General features: G+C 37.2%; 3 protein-coding genes across 4 annotated transcripts; 2 read left to right on the top strand and 1 right to left on the bottom strand.

Annotated features, from left to right (window-relative positions):
- Positions 1-873: 873 nt before the first annotated feature.
- On the bottom strand, positions 874-1,995 carry LOC149394502 (uncharacterized). Its single transcript, XM_089618346.1, has one exon. It carries the CDS (start codon positions 1,993-1,995, stop codon positions 874-876), a length of 1,122 nt encoding a protein of 373 aa, XP_089474472.1.
- Positions 1,996-7,983: 5,988 nt separating this feature from the next.
- Positions 7,984-9,556, top strand: LOC149394501 (CRIB domain-containing protein RIC4-like). 2 transcript variants are annotated; one of them, XM_089617687.1, is made up of 4 exons: positions 7,984-8,049; positions 8,331-8,448; positions 8,516-8,647; positions 9,240-9,556. In XM_089617687.1, exons 2-4 carry the CDS (start codon positions 8,337-8,339, stop codon positions 9,485-9,487), a joined length of 492 nt encoding a protein of 163 aa, XP_089473813.1. In that variant the 5' UTR covers positions 7,984-8,049; positions 8,331-8,336; the 3' UTR covers positions 9,488-9,556. The 2 variants fall into 2 exon arrangements, with proteins under 2 accessions (XP_089473813.1, XP_089473814.1); XM_089617688.1 differs by lacking the exon at positions 7,984-8,049 and having other exon boundaries at positions 8,181-8,448; positions 8,540-8,647.
- A 5,329-nt stretch (positions 9,557-14,885) lies between these two features.
- Positions 14,886-18,593, top strand: TIF3H1 (translation initiation factor 3 subunit H1). Its single transcript, XM_089617824.1, has 12 exons — positions 14,886-15,006; positions 15,096-15,172; positions 15,441-15,557; positions 15,653-15,756; positions 15,944-16,010; positions 16,447-16,580; positions 16,661-16,709; positions 16,916-16,987; positions 17,076-17,177; positions 17,257-17,324; positions 17,860-18,012; positions 18,191-18,593. The coding sequence occupies exons 1-12, from the start codon at positions 14,997-14,999 to the stop codon at positions 18,246-18,248; spliced, it is 1,011 nt and encodes a 336-aa protein (XP_089473950.1). The 5' UTR covers positions 14,886-14,996; the 3' UTR covers positions 18,249-18,593.
- The last annotated feature ends 217 nt before the right edge of the window (positions 18,594-18,810 follow it).

The following is an 18,810-nucleotide window of genomic DNA, read 5'->3' as shown; positions in this document are numbered from 1 at the left end:
AACGAGCATTTCTCGGGGTTCAGTTTCATTTGATATTTATTTAATACCTCGAAACATTCTTCCAAATGTTCGACGTGATCATCCTCTCGGAGTGATTTAACTAACATATCATCGATGTATACCTCCATATTCTTGCCGATTTTCTCAGAGAACATTTCGTTTACGAGTCGTTGATATGTGGCCCCGGCATTTTTTAGGCCAAAGGGCATTACTTTGTAGCAATAAGTCCATCTGTCTGTAATGAATGCCGTTTTTTCCTGATCGTCTGGATGCATAAGGATTTGGTTGTATCCTGAGAACGCGTCCATGAAGGAGAGCATTTTGTGCCCAGCTGTGGCCTCGACCAGCTGATCGATGTGTGGTAAAGGGAAGCTGTCCTTGGGACAAGCTTTATTGAGGTCAGTGAAATCGATGCATACTCTCCACTTACCGTTTTTCTTTTTTTACTACTGCGGTGTTAGCTAACCAATCCGGGTATTTTACCTCTCAGATTGACCCGGCTTTTAGTAGTCGCTCCACTTCGTCGTTGATCACCTTGGACCTGTCGGGGCCGAGTTTTCGACGTTTTTGTTTGATGGGTTTGAAGCTGGGGTCAACGTTGAGTTGGTGAGACACAACGTCGATGCTTATGCCTGGCATGTCTTCGGTGGACCATGCGAATGTATTTTTATTTCTTTTTAGGAAGGTTATTATATCTCTTCTTACTTTTCCTTTGAGCTCGGATCCGATCCCAACATGGTGATCTGGGTTAGATCCATCGAGCTGTACCTGGGTTGTTAACTCGGGACGAGGGGAATCTTGTTCTTCCAAACGTTCCTCCCCTCCCTTTGTGTCTTGCAGGGTGGAAATAGTGGTTCCGACAGTCGTTAATTGCTATGGGGCACCGTTCAACAATTCTGTCTTTATTTTGTGGTTACTCATGTAACACATTCGAGACGCTTCTTCGCTTCCACGGATTTCCGCGACCCCATTTGGAGTGGGAAAACGAACACATTGGTGGTATGTGGACGGGACGGCTTTCATACTGTGAATCCATGGCCTCCCAAGTATTATATTGAAAGGTGATGGACAGTCGAGAACCACGAACTCGACGAGCTTATTAATTCCGGCTGCTTGGACAGGAAGTTTGATTACTCTCATAGAGGGCGTTACCAGGCCGTCAAAACCGATCAGCTCTGTTGGTTCTCTTTCGATGTCGGTTTCGTCGATGTTCATCCTGTTCAGAGTATTTCTGAAGATCACGTCCACTGAGCTTCCTCCATCGATCAGGATTCGAGACACAATGCAGTTTGATACATCTAGTTCGACAACCAGAGCATCGTCATGCGGTGCGACCAGCCCTTTTACCTCACTTTCCTTGAAGGAGATTAACACTTCGTCTTCACCTTCCGTGGGAAGACTAGCAGGGGTGTTCTTTAGCTGACGCTGATGAGCCTTTATGGAGTTGATTGATTCCCTACAAAACTTTGAACCTCCAATAATACAATCGATTCTAGGTTTTGTTTGTGATTCGGGTTGAGTATCCTGCTCATCATTTCTTCCCCTTTTTCCGGGAGAAGGGTTTCCTCGGGGTTGTGAGTTGAAAGTCTTTTTCTTTGGAGGGGGTCCCAAGTCAATTCCTTTCAGCTCCCCTTTAGCGAATTTTTCTGCCAAGACCTTTCTCATTGTTTCACAATTGAGCGTACTGTGGCCATTGCTTTTGTGGAATTCGCAATAAGCATTAGGGTCTCTAGTCCATTTCTTATTAGTGCCTTCGTTGCGATTCCCATCGTTCACATTGAACGCGAAGCCTGGTGGGGCCTCCACTTTCTTTGGGATTGTATTCCCTTTCCTGTTGGGTCCTACCCCCTGCGAGTTCCCGGGGATTAGATTTCCCGGTGTACTTTTCTTGATACCATGCTTCTTAGCCAGGAAACTCCTTTCTTCTTCGGCTCTCGCGAAGTTTGATGCGCGGTGAATCGCATCTTCAATGGTAGGTGGCCTGTTGACTATCATCTCTTCTCAGAAACGAGAATCATGCCACAGTCCGTTTTTCAGAGCGGTCAAAGCCGAATCATTATCGATGTTCGGGATTTTTGCCATGATGCTTTTGAAGCAAGTCATGTAGCCTTTGAGGGACTCAGAATTGGTTTGCTGGGTATTCCACAGGTCTGCCATGGTGGCCTCGTCTTCAACGAGCATAGAGTAATGCTTAAGGAATTCGGTAGATAGTTTTTGAAAGCTGCTGATCGAGCCTTCCTCTAGCCTGGAGAACCAATCTAAGGCGGCCCCGGTTAGGTTCTCGGCAAACAATTGACAATATCCTACCTCGAGTTCGTGTTCATAAAGATGAGCTCGACCCATGGCAATTCGGAAGGCTGTCATGTGAGACTTGGGATTGGTCGTACCGGAGTACTTAGGGAGTCGAACCTTTCCCGCATCTCCAATCTTGATCCTACTAATCTCTTTTGAAAAGGGAGTTCGTCCTGTTTCGGCTACTAGACGGTCAATTTCAGGGGCCGAGCTAGTGGCAGAATGCATCTTGGAGTGAACAGCGCGGAATTTGTCATCTACCATTTTGCGAAACAACTCCATTTCGGTCAGCTCGGGCCTGGTGGTCACGAGCTCGGATCCTTCTGGGGTCACAAAAGCGACGGCAGCAACAGTACTAGTGATAGGCTGATTTTGCGCTGGAGCTTTGTCTGAGCTCGCAGGAGGATCAACTGACGCGGGGAGTCGGGCTGATGGGACTTCCCTCTCATCAGCACCAAGCGAACGAGGTGCAGGCTGAGGTGGCGATCCTCCCGGGGGAGGAGGAATCCTGCTGGAGCTCGGCAAGGATCCCGAGGTGATCACCCCTGGATGTGAATACATCCCTGGTTGAAACACTGGGTAGGAAGATCCTATCCCTGACGGAGTGACCGGGATCCTAGAGAAATCCAAACTAGTCACCGTCGGGAGAGCTCGATCCCCTACCTCCAGGCCGACAGGTCGAACTGACGAGTTCGCGATTTCAGCTGCAGCCTTATCGGCTGCGTATGCGGCTCTGAGCGCGGCCTGTTCGGCAGCCAGCGATTCCAAGGCAGTCCGGGTAGATTGCTGGAATTCTCTATTCTCGGTCGACCCAGCGACCAGAGTTTCCAAAAGAGATTTGATCTCGGAGGTAACCTCTCGATTCATCTCATTTTGTTCATTTTCGTTAGCCATACTTTGTGATTTGAGCTTAACTCAATTCTTCGAGGTTAGAATTCTTGATTTCGAGTCGTCCCACAGACGGCGCCAAATTGTTGATGTCGAAATCTGTTCCTCAACAATCACGATACTATATATATTATATTGAATATATCGTCTTATTTATATGATGTGGATCTCAAGGATTCGTCGTAATTAGAATTGAATTTCGGAGTAATCACGAAGAATGACGAAGGTAATAATAGAAAATAAACTGGGAAAATAACTTCTTTTATTATTGATCACAATCGAGTATAGAACAACGGAATATATTTTGGGAATACAGAATATTGAAGATATAAAAAAGGATGATGAATGTGCCCTGCGAGATCTGTTTTTTCCTTTATTTATAGGTGAGATCGTTGCTCTTCTTCCGTCGATCTGGTGGACACGTGGTCGGTCTGGAGCGTTCTGCGATGCTGCATGCGGAGTGGTTTGGCCTATTCCTTCGCGAGGTGGTCAGCTCGGAGACCGCTTCTTCCGGACTCGCGAGGTGGTCAGCTCGGAGAGCGCTTCTTCCGGACTCGCGGGGTGGTCAGCTCGGAGACCGCTTCTTCCGAGCTGACGGGGCGGATGCTGTGGGCTGGTTCTGAGGTGTAATCCTAATCCGAGCGGGCTGGGCTTGGTTAGATTTTACTCATCAATCGGGACCCAGGATATAAATCGGGCCTTTGAGAGATGGCCCAATTTACAAGGTTTTGTTCTGGTATCCACACTTATCAAATCTGCTCTAAGTTTTTTTTAAGGTCCAACTATTTTAAAGTGTTTGAAAAAAATAGCTTTTAGTAAAAGTTGAAAAATACTTTTGTAAAATATAGAAAAAAAATTGAAAAACCATTATCTTATACTATGTCGAAAGTATAATCTAAAATACTATGTCAAATACAACCATTATCTTACTTTCTCATTTTCAATTTTTTTTATATATAATATCTCATATCCCATTTTTAATATTGAGAATGAATCATTATTTCTAGTGTGCATTTTCTATTATATCCGTTTACTTTAAGTTCATCTTCACTTACGATTTTTTTTTTTCATACTTAATAGATAGACAATAATATTCTGAAAGAAATCACATGGTTTAGATTTATATAAAGAGTATTAACTATAATCTTATTAAGAACTCTCTTTTTCAATCTCGACAACTTGGATGTCTTATCATGGACCACAACAACGATCTCGAAGACCTCGCACACAAAATTGATTTTCTATCTGTCGAGTTGGGAATCAACTATTGTGTCGCTAAGATTATTTCGTTCACTGATCTAAACCTCTCGATCAATGTTATAGCTAAAAAGTAAATGAAGAAATAAGGCATATCATTGGCGTCGCTAATGAATCGGCCTGATTTCAGACGACACTTCGATCTTCTAATTAGGACTATGAGTACATCCTAAGCTGGGATTCTTGATTCTTTTTGCACGATATGGTGCTGGTAAAGCATTGGCCTCGGTTGGAAAATTGAAAAGACATGGCCTTTTGTTCAATTTGTCTTTGGATGAGGATCATCGACATTCCCCAACTGATGTTGACTTGAAACACGACAAGGTCAACTTGGCAGCTCAATAACTATGTCCATTGGCAGCTGAGATTCTGATGGAGGTCTCTATGAGCCTTGGAAGACAAGCGTTTAAAGGTTTTTATGAGAGTTTAGACGCAGAGGGAAGGCAATGGACGTGACTATTTACCTAAGATTTACGAAACGTTGGTTATATAGCAATATGAAACTGTAAATATGACCATATACCTAATGGACTATTTTACTAATTAAATCAAACCATAAGTAGTTATTTTATTTTTTTAATACTTGAAAGCCAAACAATCTTAAAATGGTTGTACTATTTGGCTACAATGAGATGACAACATAACTAATTTAGGGATGAAAATAGTGTGTGTGCGCGTGTATGTTACAGGAAGCTGCGACGGGTGTGTGAAGAGCCAATCAAGGCCTGCAATAATCTAAAGATAGAAGAGATATCAAAGTACGATCACAATGGTTCGGCTCACAGTGATAGAATTAAAGTCTTTGAGATCACAATTGCCAACATTAGTTTTCTAACCATATAATACAAGGACATTTTGATGTGTAGTAATCTTGATGAGATATACTGAGGTCAAAACACACTCAAACTAGTACTCAATAGGAATATGTGCTTGAAAGTATAAAGCTCTTGCTACATTTAAAATGTGCTGATGCTTTCTTTCCACAACTGAGTTATGAGTTTCTACACAGGAGTATTGATGCACAATACCATTCTTTGGCATTGTCGGAGCAGAATTTATGTATGGTACAAGAGAACTAATTAGACAATATGGCACAAAATTTAGGAATGATATGATGAACATCAGCTTTATTTCTCATGAGATATACCCAACAAAATCTACTATAATCATTTACAAGAGTCAATAAAAACCTATACCCTGAATGTGAGGTCACAGAATTAGGACTCAAACATCAAAGGGAATAAGATCAAAGATTTTTCCAGACAGATGATTGTTAGAGATAAAAAGATAATCTACGCTGCTTAGTTAAAGGACATATGCAACAAGGATCATGTTTACTAGAAGAAATGTAAGACAATTTAGATTTCAAAGACTCTAATATTTTAAAAGATAGATGACCAAACTTGTTTTTCCAGGTTTGAATTGTGACGTTGTTGATGTGAGAGCTTGAATCACCCTTATGCACATACAATCCTCCATGCGCATCACCTTGTCAATCATCCTCTTCGTTCTCATATCCTGGAAATCAAATGAATTATGTGAAAATGAAACAATGACAGAAGAATCTAATGTCAAAGTGCTAACTGAAATCAAATTAAATTTAAAATCAGGTATAAATAGGACATCTTTGAGCACTAGATTCTTATAGATGGCTATGTCACCATAGTGATGTATTAGTATCATGGTATGGTTAGGCAAGGGCACTATGAAAATCATTAGGGATTTCAAATTGAAAAATAAATATTTGTTTGTGCAAACGTGATGTGATGCACCAGAGTCAATAATCCAATTTAGATTAGAATTAGCAATACAACCTGATCTGGTATTAAAACAACAAGAACCTGTATGGAACGATGTCATGTTGATGTCAATATGACCTTCTGGTGCTGAAGGAGCGGTGAGTTGGTTGGAAGCATGTTGATGATTTGGTGTACCTGATTATTTGTCAAGTTTTTTATGAAGACATCACGCTTGAAAGTTGCTTTCCTTCCATCGATCCTTCTGCAACATTCATCTGACTCTTTTACTTCGACTTGTAACTAGGAGGAAAACCATGGAGTTTGTAACATTTGTCGATCGTATGGCCAGTCATCTTGCAATGAGTGCAGACTGGTCGATCTCTCTTGTTGTTGGCTTTCCTCTTGTCATTCAACGCCATAGCGACTGAGTTTAACTTATCTTGATTTGCAGAATTGTTGGAGCTGACTGATCAGATTCTTATATTGACAAACCATGGAAAAGACCTTGTTGATCGGAGGTAGAGGATCAAGAAGGAGAATCTGTCCTCAAACAGTGTTGAATGAGTTATTCAATCCCATCAGAAACTTCATCACATACTCATTTTGCATAAAATTGAGTGGTTCTTTGGATCCTCCACAAGAACAAGCACATGGTGGCCTATATATGCTCAGCTCCTCCTAGTGAGTCTTGAGTGTCGTATTGTACACACCTACCAACTTCTTATCTTGAACAAGATTCATGATCTCTTGCCTGAGCTCGAAATCCTCGGTTCATTGCTTTGCTCGTATCTCTCCTGGAGATCCTTCAAGATTTCCTTGGCAGAGTCGCTGATCACAATGTTTGATGCAATTTCCTTTGTGCACCAATTCAGAATCCAGGTGATGATAGTATTGTTGTTCCTTTGCCAAGAATTGAGGAGATTCACATTAGATCTGTCTGGCTTTTCGATTGATCCGTCGATGAAGCCTAGTTTGTTCTTGATTGAGAGAGCCATTCTCATCGTTTTTCTCCACGAATGACAATTCTCGCCATCCATTGGATGTGTAACCAAGATCATTCCAGATGAATCTGTGTGATGCAGAATGTACGGATCTATTGCTTCATTCATTGAAGCTTTTTGAGAAGTAATTCACGTCGCCGATCGTTCTCCGATCAAGGCTTCTTTCGTCAACATTTTCAATTCCCAGTGAAGAAGGAATTTGAGAAATGGAGAGGATGTAAGAATCCAGTGAAGATCTGATCAGATTCAGAGAAGCGAAAGTCGCTCTGATACCATTTCACGATCTAATTTAGGTATCGAATTTGTAGAGAGATAGAGAGAGGAAGAGACGAGAGAGATTTTTGTGAAGAGAAAAATGAAATTAATATTCTCACTAATTCATAAAAGAAAAGACAAAACAATATATACAACGGTAACAACTCATACCGTGTAAAAGACCTAAAAGTCCTCACGGCTAACCGTTTAAGTGAGGTCAAACCTGTAAAACAATAATATAAGTAAAAAAGAGAAAACAACGGTAATACATAGTGTATTCCGTGTGACAAAATCAATCAAAAAGCTAAGAACACTACAAATACAAAACCTACGATTCTAATATGACTCACTCAATGACGCAATGAACTATAAAGTAAATAGTGTGTTATTTATTAAATCAATTGGTAATGCAGTGAGAATGAAGTGTATAAATTCTTGGCTTGGTCTCTAAGAGATACAGGGTCCAAAAGGAACCCACCAAAAGGAACAATCGATCATAAACCATACTAATATATATTTTTTAATAAGGAACAAAAGTTTGGTCCATGTGTGGGAACAAAAAAACTAATCCCCACAAAACAACAAGAGACATTCAATCACAAAAACAAAAATGGCAGGTTTGAGTTGAACAGTTTAACCAACTAATTAACCACTCTCTCTCTCTTTTTCTGTTTCTCTCTAACACAACCACTAATTATCATATAATTCACAAAAAGGTTTTTCGTACTTTTTCCCTCTAAATGCCACACCAAACAGTGTGCGTAATTTACATGAATGAATTCTCTCACATTATATCATTCTATGCCTTGCTCACAAAGCGTGATACTTTCTTCTTTGTGAAATCTTTGTTATATATATATATAAATAAACTCTCATTAATTAAGGCCCTTGTTTATAGTTTAGAATGAGAAGTGACGCTGAGAGATTTGTTGTTCTTCCTTTCGGGATCGGATGCGCTTCAGAAGCGAGCGTTGATGTGGGAGAGAAAAGGATTTCTGAAGAGCCAAGAACAATAAGTATGTCCAATTATTTTTTTTAACCTTTTTTCTTAATTTTTTATTTTATTTTGCTTAACTGAAAAAGAACATGGTGGTTCATCCTGGTCAGTGAAAAAGAAAAATGGTTTCGCGAGTTTCCTCGCGCTACCGAAGCCAAATATTTCCAGTGCAATACAGAGATTAATCAGAAGCATGAAAAGCTTGTCTCGGATTTTTGGTAAGCAAAATTGTGCGTGTAGTTTTATTATTTTTTAATCATGATATTATTATTCTATGGCCATTCTTTTGAAAATGCATTCTAAAAGACGTTAATGGCATACTTTATTCATGTGTGTAAATTCTTGAAATGCTCTTTCATGTAAATATAAGTTAAAAAAGGGTTTAGAAAATTGTAAATAATAGGTTCACGTACGGTTGACAAAGCTAGAAATCTAGTTAATGGGCTAAAATATTTGTTTTCAATAATTTTTTTAATCCACAATCTTTAATAATTTTTTCATGCATAGGGATGAAGGTAGCTTTCATGTATTAAAAATAGGGTTTGTTTGTTAAAACAAGAGTGTTATAATTATCACTAATTAAACATGTTTTAATTATACTTATCTAATGTTTAAATAAATATTATTATTTAAAAACAAAATCAGGAATATTAACTGTGTAGCTTTATGCGGTGGAATATTCTCAATATAAAAGTCTGAATTTTACTATATTCTTTTTTCCCTTTTATTTTCTTCGATCTAAATAAGAAAATATAAATAGATTTTTCATTTTCTTTTCCCTCACATTTTTTCGGGTTTATAATGATTTAGTTTACAAGGAAGAGATTGAGGAGACGGAAAAGGAGATGGAAATCGGATTCCCGACCGATGTGAAGCACGTGACTCACATAGGATTGGACGGTTCGAGAGCAATAAACCATGTCAAGGGTTGGGAAAATCTCGACCCCTCAAAAGAAAATTCTTTTTCTTCGATTTCTCTAAAGCAATTCGAGCTCGCAATGGCTGCGCAATCTCATGATCCGGCCCTCGTTGATCTTGAAAATAATCCCCCGGTTTAAAGAGAATTCGAAAGCTTGATTTTTTTTTTCATAACCAAAGTGTTACGTATCATTTCATTTTCTAGTGTTACTTACTCTTATTCATTATATAGTTGAATTAATAGTCATTCTTGTTGTTGGTAGTGATTAAAATGTACTAGAATACTGTCATATTAAGAGAGAAACGCCGAGAATGAAAACTTGGTGGTGTTCTTCATTAATCACTATAGACAACCAACTAGAGTACTTATAGAATCAAAGAAATTATTAATTAACAAGTAAGTAAATAAAGTTAAATCAACTTAACTGACTAAATCTCCGAAGCGAACGAGAAATTGATAATCATATTAATTAAAGATATCCGAGTAATCATGGAGCATCAATGACCTTGAACTCGGAATCCATAAACTCATCATGGGCATCGGATGGAAGTGCCACTTCTGATACCGATAAATTTGCTTCCGAGGCTTAACTGAAGTGGCACTTCCGTTAGGCAAAAAATGGCCTTTCGGTGCTTAACGCTTGTGGTAATACCGTTTGGCTTAACGTAAATCAAAATTTCCGTTAATTTCCGGTATTTAATAAAAAAAAAAATCAAATTTAAATGGTAACAAAGTACACCTTTCTCTCTATTTTTTTAACGGACTTTTGACACATATCAATATATAAATGAGTCTGGATATAAATTTACTAATATACCCTTAAATATGATCATACATTAAAATAATATTCTATTAATCAAATATCTCTCTCATTGTTGAGAATCGTTCGTTTAATATGCTTTGAAAATGATAAGAAAGATATGCTGTGATCTACTTGTATAATGTTGTGGTGTTTCTTCTTTGTGGTTGTGCAATTCGCTCTATAATGTGCTCCAATATTTTTGTCATCCATTATGAATTCCAGAAATTTTGTTTATATTCGCATTCTTGATAAATAACGGAGGTGGAGAGAAAGTATTGATTCGTGAAGAGCTCAAACTTCATAAACATATATAAATATAATGGTTCCATTGTTGCCCAGGATGACCATAAACTAAGACTAGGGAAGGCCACGAGTTAAAAGAAACTATAAAATTAGGGTAGTCAACAAATTAAATTTAGAGTTTTCTAAGTAACTAGGCCCACCTAAAACGTTTGGTTTGGGATCTAGCCTATGTTTGGAGATTTTTAGGGAAATAGCCAAACGTATTAGGTCGCAAAATATTTTTTACTTTTTTGTCATTTAATAATTAAAGTAGTTTTTTTTTATTTTTTTTTTTCCTTTTTTTGTGCATGTTAAATTCATATTTTGTAGAAGGTGGTTACCAAATATTTGAATCCACATTCTCTTTCTCTTCCACGTTCTTTTCTCTCTCTTTCCACAAAATAGATCTGGTTTTTTTACTCTTCCACGTTCTCCTCTCCCGCCGAGCCTTCGACCAAGCCCTCCGAGCCCTCCCCGTGACCCAGCACGACCGAGTCTGGGGACCCTATCTCGCCCTAGTCTCCCTCCCCGGAGTCCCTTCTGACCCGTCTCTGCGAGTCTTCCGGCGATACCTCATGTTCGACCCGACCCACGTCGAGGACTTCATCGAGTTCCTCCTCTCGACGGGGCTGTTCCATGAGGCGGCGGAGCGGCTCGCCGGAGTCCTCAACGATGACGGGTTCTCGTCCGTGAAAGGGAAGACGAGGCACCGGCTCTGGCTCGAGCTCTGCGATTTGCTGACGAAGCGCGCCGAAGAGATCTCGGGGCTTGACGTGGAGGCACCGGCTCTGACGAAGCTCTGCGATTCGGGATCCGGAAGCTCACCGACGAGGTACAGATGATTTATTTACAGTTATTTCCATTTATTTCCATTCAAATTACTTAAATGTGGAGAATGAGTCGAAACCATATCTGGGTTTTTTTTTAACCCAGATCTCAGATCTGGTTTTAAAAAAAATAGTACAGACTGTGTTGTTTACAGATGATTTATTTACAGTTATTTCCATTTATTTCCATTCAAATTACTTAAATGTGGAGAATGAGATCATTTCCAGTAATTTACGTTTATTATCTGTGTTGACAGGTTCCCAACAGTAACGTCAATCTTGGTGAGCCGTTCTAGATTAGCGCGCCACGTATAACAATTTTGAAATTGTCTGTTATTTTATATTATTATTACCTATTATTTCATATAATTATATTCATTATTTCCATTTGATTAAGTAAAAGGATAAATTAGTCTATTAATTATTGACACCTAAGCACGTTGGCTATTTCCCTAAAAGTTATGAAACATAGGCTAAAAACAAAATCTATAGTTTCAAAGTGGCTATTTTGCTACAATGCCCTTAAATTTAGAGTATTGATTTATTTATATAACAAAAAAATTCAAAGGGTTTAAAATGCAAAAAATGAAAATAGTTTGAGGTTGCTCTGGGTCCGCCCCTGCTTGGAAGGAACACATCTCGACAAAACTTGAGCTAGAAACGTTTTTGGTCAATGCGTATGTGACTAAATTGACTTCAAGAACGTCCTAATCTTTCATTTTAAAATTATTTATTGAATTTGTATTTTGAATGTCCAATATAATTAGTTTTATACAATACCGTATAGTAATGAAAAACTTCGTATTCGATAATTCAGAAGTATCAATTGAGCTGAATATTAGAGGAATTTTTTTAAAGTTTCAGAAGCTGACAAGAATGTCGTAGTACGCATCAAAACCTACATGGATTACTATTCATCATACATATCATGACTCGTATACTGTCAAGGTCAGCTGGTGCAACCCCATACATTTAAACTTCATCGACCCTCAAACTACAATTGATTCGGAATTTCAAATGTTTTAGTCTTCTATTCTTCTTTAATTTGAAGCATTTGAGAACTATTTTATGTTTTGTAATGTTTAATTACTTTAAGTTTATTTATTGTCATGAACTTTGTAGTATTTGTTATTGCATTTTCATAATTTGGATTTCATTATATATATATATATATATATATATATATATATATATATATATATATATGGTTGTTTAAAAATATATGTTTGTTATAGTATTTTTATCGATATAGGGGTGAAACCGGTTCGGCTTTTAACAAAATATTAGACCGAAACCGAATTTTCGATTTTTCAAAAACCAAAACCGGTCCAGTTTGAGCAAAAACCGAATTTTAGTTAACCGATTTATTCGGTTCGGTTATATTCGGTTATCGACCGACATATAATATTTTAATCATTCCTAGACAGAAGACGTGTGATAGCCCAACGCGAGCATCCCAGGTTCGAATTTTAAAAATGTTGGATTTATTAATAATAAAATATATATATAAAACCTGGTTTCAAACCCAAGTCGCACAGCGAGAGGCAGGCCATACTTACCACCCGACCAAACATTCCATATGTCAAATTGTATAATTATTGTTCATATAATTCGGTTCGGTCAACCGATTATAATTCTTTTCAGAACCAATAATCGAACCGAATTTTCGGTTGCTGACGTGGCATCGAAAATGCGGTTCGGTTTGAATCGGTTTGGTTCGGTTGACCGATTATGCGGTTTTTTTGTTCAGCCCTGATATATCTGTCGGTAGTCGATATATGATCGATATAACCGGTAGTCGGTATTGAAATTGTTATAGAATATCTGTCGATACTCGATATATACGTAAAATCATCAGAACCTCGGTATGTGTATCGGTATCGATATTTGAAACCTTGGTGGTAAGTATTCATACTTGTCACTCAAGTGACCCGGGTTCGATCCCTGGCAGCGGTGTCGTTTCTTTATTAGTATGTAAAATTTTGCTTACTTAACAACACGACATTACTTTTTCTTTTTGAAGAATAAATGGCATTATAAATAATGCATAAATTCAGGAAAATTGGTATATATTGCCCTTATTTTGAGATTGGTAAGCTTCTATATCTTTTTCATCTATTTTTTACTCGAAACGCTTAAATTGTTTCGAAATTTTGTAGTTTGAGCTCTTCTACCCGCGGCTTCTTATGCATCAGGCTATTTAGATTTTAGATCGGATAAAAGGACGGCAGTTCTCGGATCAGACAAGTGATTTTTTTTCGGTCTATGATGTCGCGAGATTACCGATCGAAAATCAGCAGCGTTGTTGTGGAGGCTCGCTCTTCCGGCGAAAAAAATACAGAGAACATCTTCCAAGGTGCTAAACAAAGCATATTTTGACATTCGGTTTTTATTTTGATTAAAATTTTGATACTTTCTTCATCGTTTTCGGTTTGTATCAAATCATTTGAAGCGCTGCGGGGATCGGTTGATCATTTAAATTGAATGATGACAATAACTTTATGACATTTGAAAAGCTCATGCAGTGAAGTATGGTAAAAATAATAATAATAATAAGATGCGAGACAAGCGTTGTTTTGGCAAATTATACCAATCAAATTTGAATGCCGACAAATTTGAATAGATTATACGATATCAAAATTTGCACGGTTTTTATTCATTTAACTGACATATACCTAATATCTGTTCCAATTTTTTTTCCTGACGGTGTTACTTCAAACCGTACAAACCAGAGGAAAATATACGATTGTTTATTTGTTTTCTCTAAATACTTTTTGGAATTATAAATATATTCTCTCACTTGGAAACTTAAAAAAAAAATGGTAAAATGTAAATTATCGACGCCAACATTGTGAACAAAAGTACTATGTAATTTATGTTCATAAAGCAATTCAAGTAAACATCATGCAATTTATTTTTTAGACATGCTGTATTAATATTTCATGAAGTGGTTCAACTTTTTATTATCATGCTCAAGTAAATTCGCCATAATTTTTTTATGTTGAAGATAATTTGACCTTTCACCTTATGAATGGTTTACAATTATGGCCTCAAGTAAAAAAATAAAAATAAAAATATTATATCAAACTCAAAGAAACCATTGTGTTTTTCAATACAAAAAATGATGAACTTTTAAACTTGTCGGAAATGAAGTATAAAAACAAACATTTCATAATTTAACGAGCAAAATAAATTAATTACGGTTGCAATCTGAAATCTGAATATCTGTTTTAAGCTTCGAATGAAAAAAAAATAAAAATAAAAAATAAATGAGAGAATTGTGGGCGTCATAGCGAGCCAAGAGCCGATGAAAAACAGAGCACTGGCTTTCTGAGACGCCATTGATTTCGCTCTCAATTCCTCGGTTGAGACTGAGACTGAATTGCCATGCTCTTTTGCGAGTTTTGAAACTCACTCACACAGGCAATTCGCGTCCCATAGAGAGAGTCTTAGGGTTTTTCCACATCCTTTGTCTCGATATTTATTCACGCGAGCTTTTCGTTATTTATTTGTTTAGGTCCCTATATACTTGATATATTATAGAAAGAGCCATGGGCCTTTTGGAGGCCCAATTCAAATCCAAAGCCCAATTTATTTCTCACTCACCTGCGTAGGGTTTTGTTTCTCTTGGTCAATTCGATACCAAGGGAAAAAAAAAATCGAATTTCTCTACACTGATAATAGAAAATCGATTTTGTGTTACCTCTTTGCGTTTGGGAGCTTCATCTTCATCGATCATGGCTACCAGTGCGTAAATTATTTTCCTTGTTGTTTTTATATACTGTTACGAGTTGATTTCGCAGATTGATGATTTTTTTTTTTTTTTTTTTTTGCAGTGAACAGGTCGTTTCTTCAGGTTGCGGCAACGGAGGAAGTTGCTTCGCCGCTTAGAGTGGTTCAGATCGAAGGATTGGTATTGCTTTTCGCTATTACTACTTTTTTTTTTTTTTAATTTGATGTTCATAATTGAATATTGAATTTCGAGCTTAGTTGTGAATTTTGAGTGAAAAGGCCTCCCGATTCGTAAACTATAGGCTGTGATCAATTCGTATCTTAATCAGTTTTTTGCAATGGTCCGAAAATTTGGCTCTAACTGAGCTTGTGTTAGTTTCAGAAGCTAGTCTCTTTTGATTTCTGGGTGATTGATTATATAATATATATTCTTCAAACTTGTTTCACAGGCTGTATTGAAGATAATCAAGCATTGCAATGAGTTCTCGCCAGCTCTGGTCACGGGGCAACTTCTAGGGTTAGATGTCGGAAGTGTGCTTGAAGTGACGAACTGTTTTCCGTACCCGGTACAATAATGCTCGACTCTTTTGTTCGAATATCGCCTTTATTGTACATGTTATGAGTGTAATTTTTTATATATATATAATATGAAATATATTAGACACGTGAAGAGGATGAAGAAATTGAAGCCGATAGTGCTAATTACCAGCTTGAGATGATGAGGTGTTTGAGAGAGGTTAATGTTGATAACAACACTGTTGGATGGTAAGTCTGACACTTGTATTGGATTCGGTATTTACTGTAAACAATAAAAGAATGGGATGTCTCTTGCAATTTGATTTTTTTTAAGGAACGGGAATAATACTTTAGCAACCGGCTCTGGGTACAAATCCTAAATTAGATTTCTTTGAAGATCTTCTTACATTTTTTATATTTATTTTATGTATTGCAGGTACCAATCGACTCTATTTGGCTCTTATCAAACCGTAGAACTAATTGAGACCTTCATGAATTATCAAGTATGTGAATTATGCCAAATACGTTAATTTTTGTACTCATATCTTAAATGGACACCCTTAATATAGAAATCAGTTTATTGGTAGGGAGATTAAGAATATGATGTCTTGATGATTTATGAATAATAGAAACATGAAAGAGACTTTTCGGTGTTGAAAGATGGAATAATATATTGTTTTAAGGTTTAGAAACCTTGTAACTTGACCATGAATATTAGTTTGGGAGATGCACTGAAAGCTTAAGATCTTTAATGGAAGTTGCAAACTAGAGATTTGAAGGTGTGGAATGACTGAGAAATTAAGTATACTTGTTGGGCATGAGTTAGCAGGACTTGCAACTCTCTCATACTTGAATCATTATTTTAGCTCGTTAACCTTTTCTTCTAGAAATTGTTTTCACGGGTTTTTTTTTCGTCCTTGTATCGATTTGTATCTGCAGGAAAACATTAGACGATGTGTTTGCATAATTTACGATCCATCAAGGTCCAACCAAGGTGTCTTAGCACTGAAGGCACTAAAGCTTTCTGATTCGTTTATGGATCTCTACCGTACTAACAATTTTACTGGAGAAAAGTACGTGGTGTTCAATTTATGTTATTCTGATAAAAGTAAACCAAGAGATTAAAGCTCACGTTTGTGTTTGGGTTCAATAGGTTGAGGGAGAAGAATTTGTCCTGGGTGGATATATTCGAAGAAATTCCTGTGAGCTGCTTTCACTTAATCTCATGTTTCATATTGAAAATCTCTACTGTCGTTTCTCCAATGCTTCTACTGCCAGCTGTGATAAACAATCAAATATAACATATTTGCATGGATATACGGAATATATCCATTCACTTTGCTAGCATAACAATGGTAGTTTTGTATGGGATAATAGAACTTGGTTTTTTCTCCTTGAACCATTTCAGATTAAGGTTTCGAATTCTGCGCTTGTTAGCGCATTTATGACCGAGCTGGAAGCTGATACTCCGGTCACCCAGGTACTAATTACGTGATCTCTTTTAATTAGGCAATGTCACAACAACACACACATGTATTTCCATTTTGACTTTGGGGTTTTCATGTCAGTGCGACTATGATCGTTTGCAATTATCTACTGGACCGTATTTGGAAAGGAATATGGAGTTTCTTACTGATTGCATGGACGATTTGTCAATGGAACAACAAAAGGTTAGTGATCTACATTATATATAATGGTGGGTTGATTTAATTGCCTGTCTATTAACACAGTGAGAGTGGTCCAATACAGTTCCAATTCTACTATCGAAGCCTATCACGCCAACAAGCCCAGCAACAAGCATGGCTTCAGAAGAGAAGGTAATCAGTAAATCGTAGTACTAGTCTTTCTAATCACCGTGAGACTTTAAATCTCACTTCTCATTCGTATTACAAGAAATGCCATAATATTCCTCAAATACCCCATTTTTTAAAGTTTAATTTGGCTCAAGTTTTCGTTTACTGTTTATCGTTTCGTTCATTTAAAATACAAAAAAAATAGGTAAATAGCCAACTAAAACGTTTGGAATTGCTATATAGCCAACGTTTCGTAAATCTTAGGTAAATAACCATAAAGATGACGTGGCCTAATAATTAGAAGTAGTTATTTACCTAAAATTTACGTTTGTAAATATATGGAAGTGACTATTTACCTAAGATTTACGAAACGTTAGCTATTTAGCAGTGTCAAACTGTAGATGTGGCTATTTATCTAATGGACCCTTTAAAATGATGGCGAAATCATCTGAAATTTTAAAAAAATAAACGGGGTATTTGAAAATTTGAGTTATTCAGGAAATGACCATCGTCAAATGAGGATTTGTAGATATTGATTTCGTGTATGGAGTTTTTACAGGGCAGAGAACGCAGCAAGGAAGCTTGCAGGAGAAGAAGCATTGCCTGAGGAAGATCCTTCAAATCCCGTCTTCAAGCCCGTTCCCGAGCCATCTCGCTTGGAGTCTTTTCTCATAACTAACCAAATCTCCAACTATTGCAGCCAGATTAATGGGTAAGGTTCCAGATTTTCTTGCCAAACCGTGATATTTCGCGGCTCAAAATCAATCTTTAAATCGATAAATTGCCCGTATTATTTTCCCTTGATACATGGAATGGACGTTTGGGATAGAGGGTTATTTCTCAATTGAGTGAACCGGGGTCTAATGTTTCCCGATATATCTGTCAATTAGGGTCGCGGGTCAAAGCTTCAGCAGATTCTATTTGATGAAGGCGTTGCAGGAAGATTAATGGATATGGCTGATCTTAATCTACCCGCCGGATTTGTTTTAATTAGGAGACAAAATCATCTGTTCTTGTTGGATCATAAGATGATAGTTGCTATGTAATTTGTCGTTATTAATTATTACTTTTTTTTTTACTCAATTTTTTTTTTTCGGAAGCGACAACATGGACTCAATTTTTTTTGTTGGAGACCAGTTTTGTGACGGGTTATTATTCGTTTTTTTTTACTTTTATTAACGTGTTTATATCTTGACATTCTAGGGCCATTTGAAAGGTTTTACAAAACTTTTAATTTAAGCTTAAAAGGTCATGTGCTCAAAACTGTTAAATGTGTGAAATTATTATTGGAAATGGACTTGGATCATACTAACCTAGTGTCTTGCAGTGTGTTAATAAATGAAACGAATCTCCTACGGATTTTAGACAATATTATTATAAATAAAATCTCTATGAAAGCTTGGTTTGTTTGGAGATGGTATTTTATTTAGAGCAATGGGATCAAACTTTGAAGCAATGCACGATTTGCTTTGAAGCCATGAAACAATGATGTGGCAATCGAAGTCTCAAA

The sequence above is a fragment of the Urtica dioica genome, chromosome 6, assembly GCF_054948205.1.
Source record: "Urtica dioica subsp. dioica isolate 48M chromosome 6, U.dioica_male_clone48M_v1_H2, whole genome shotgun sequence".
Classification (NCBI taxonomy): domain Eukaryota; kingdom Viridiplantae; phylum Streptophyta; class Magnoliopsida; order Rosales; family Urticaceae; genus Urtica; species Urtica dioica.
The sequence above is the reverse complement of the archived record's forward strand: the minus strand, read 5'-3'. Positions and strand labels throughout refer to the sequence as shown.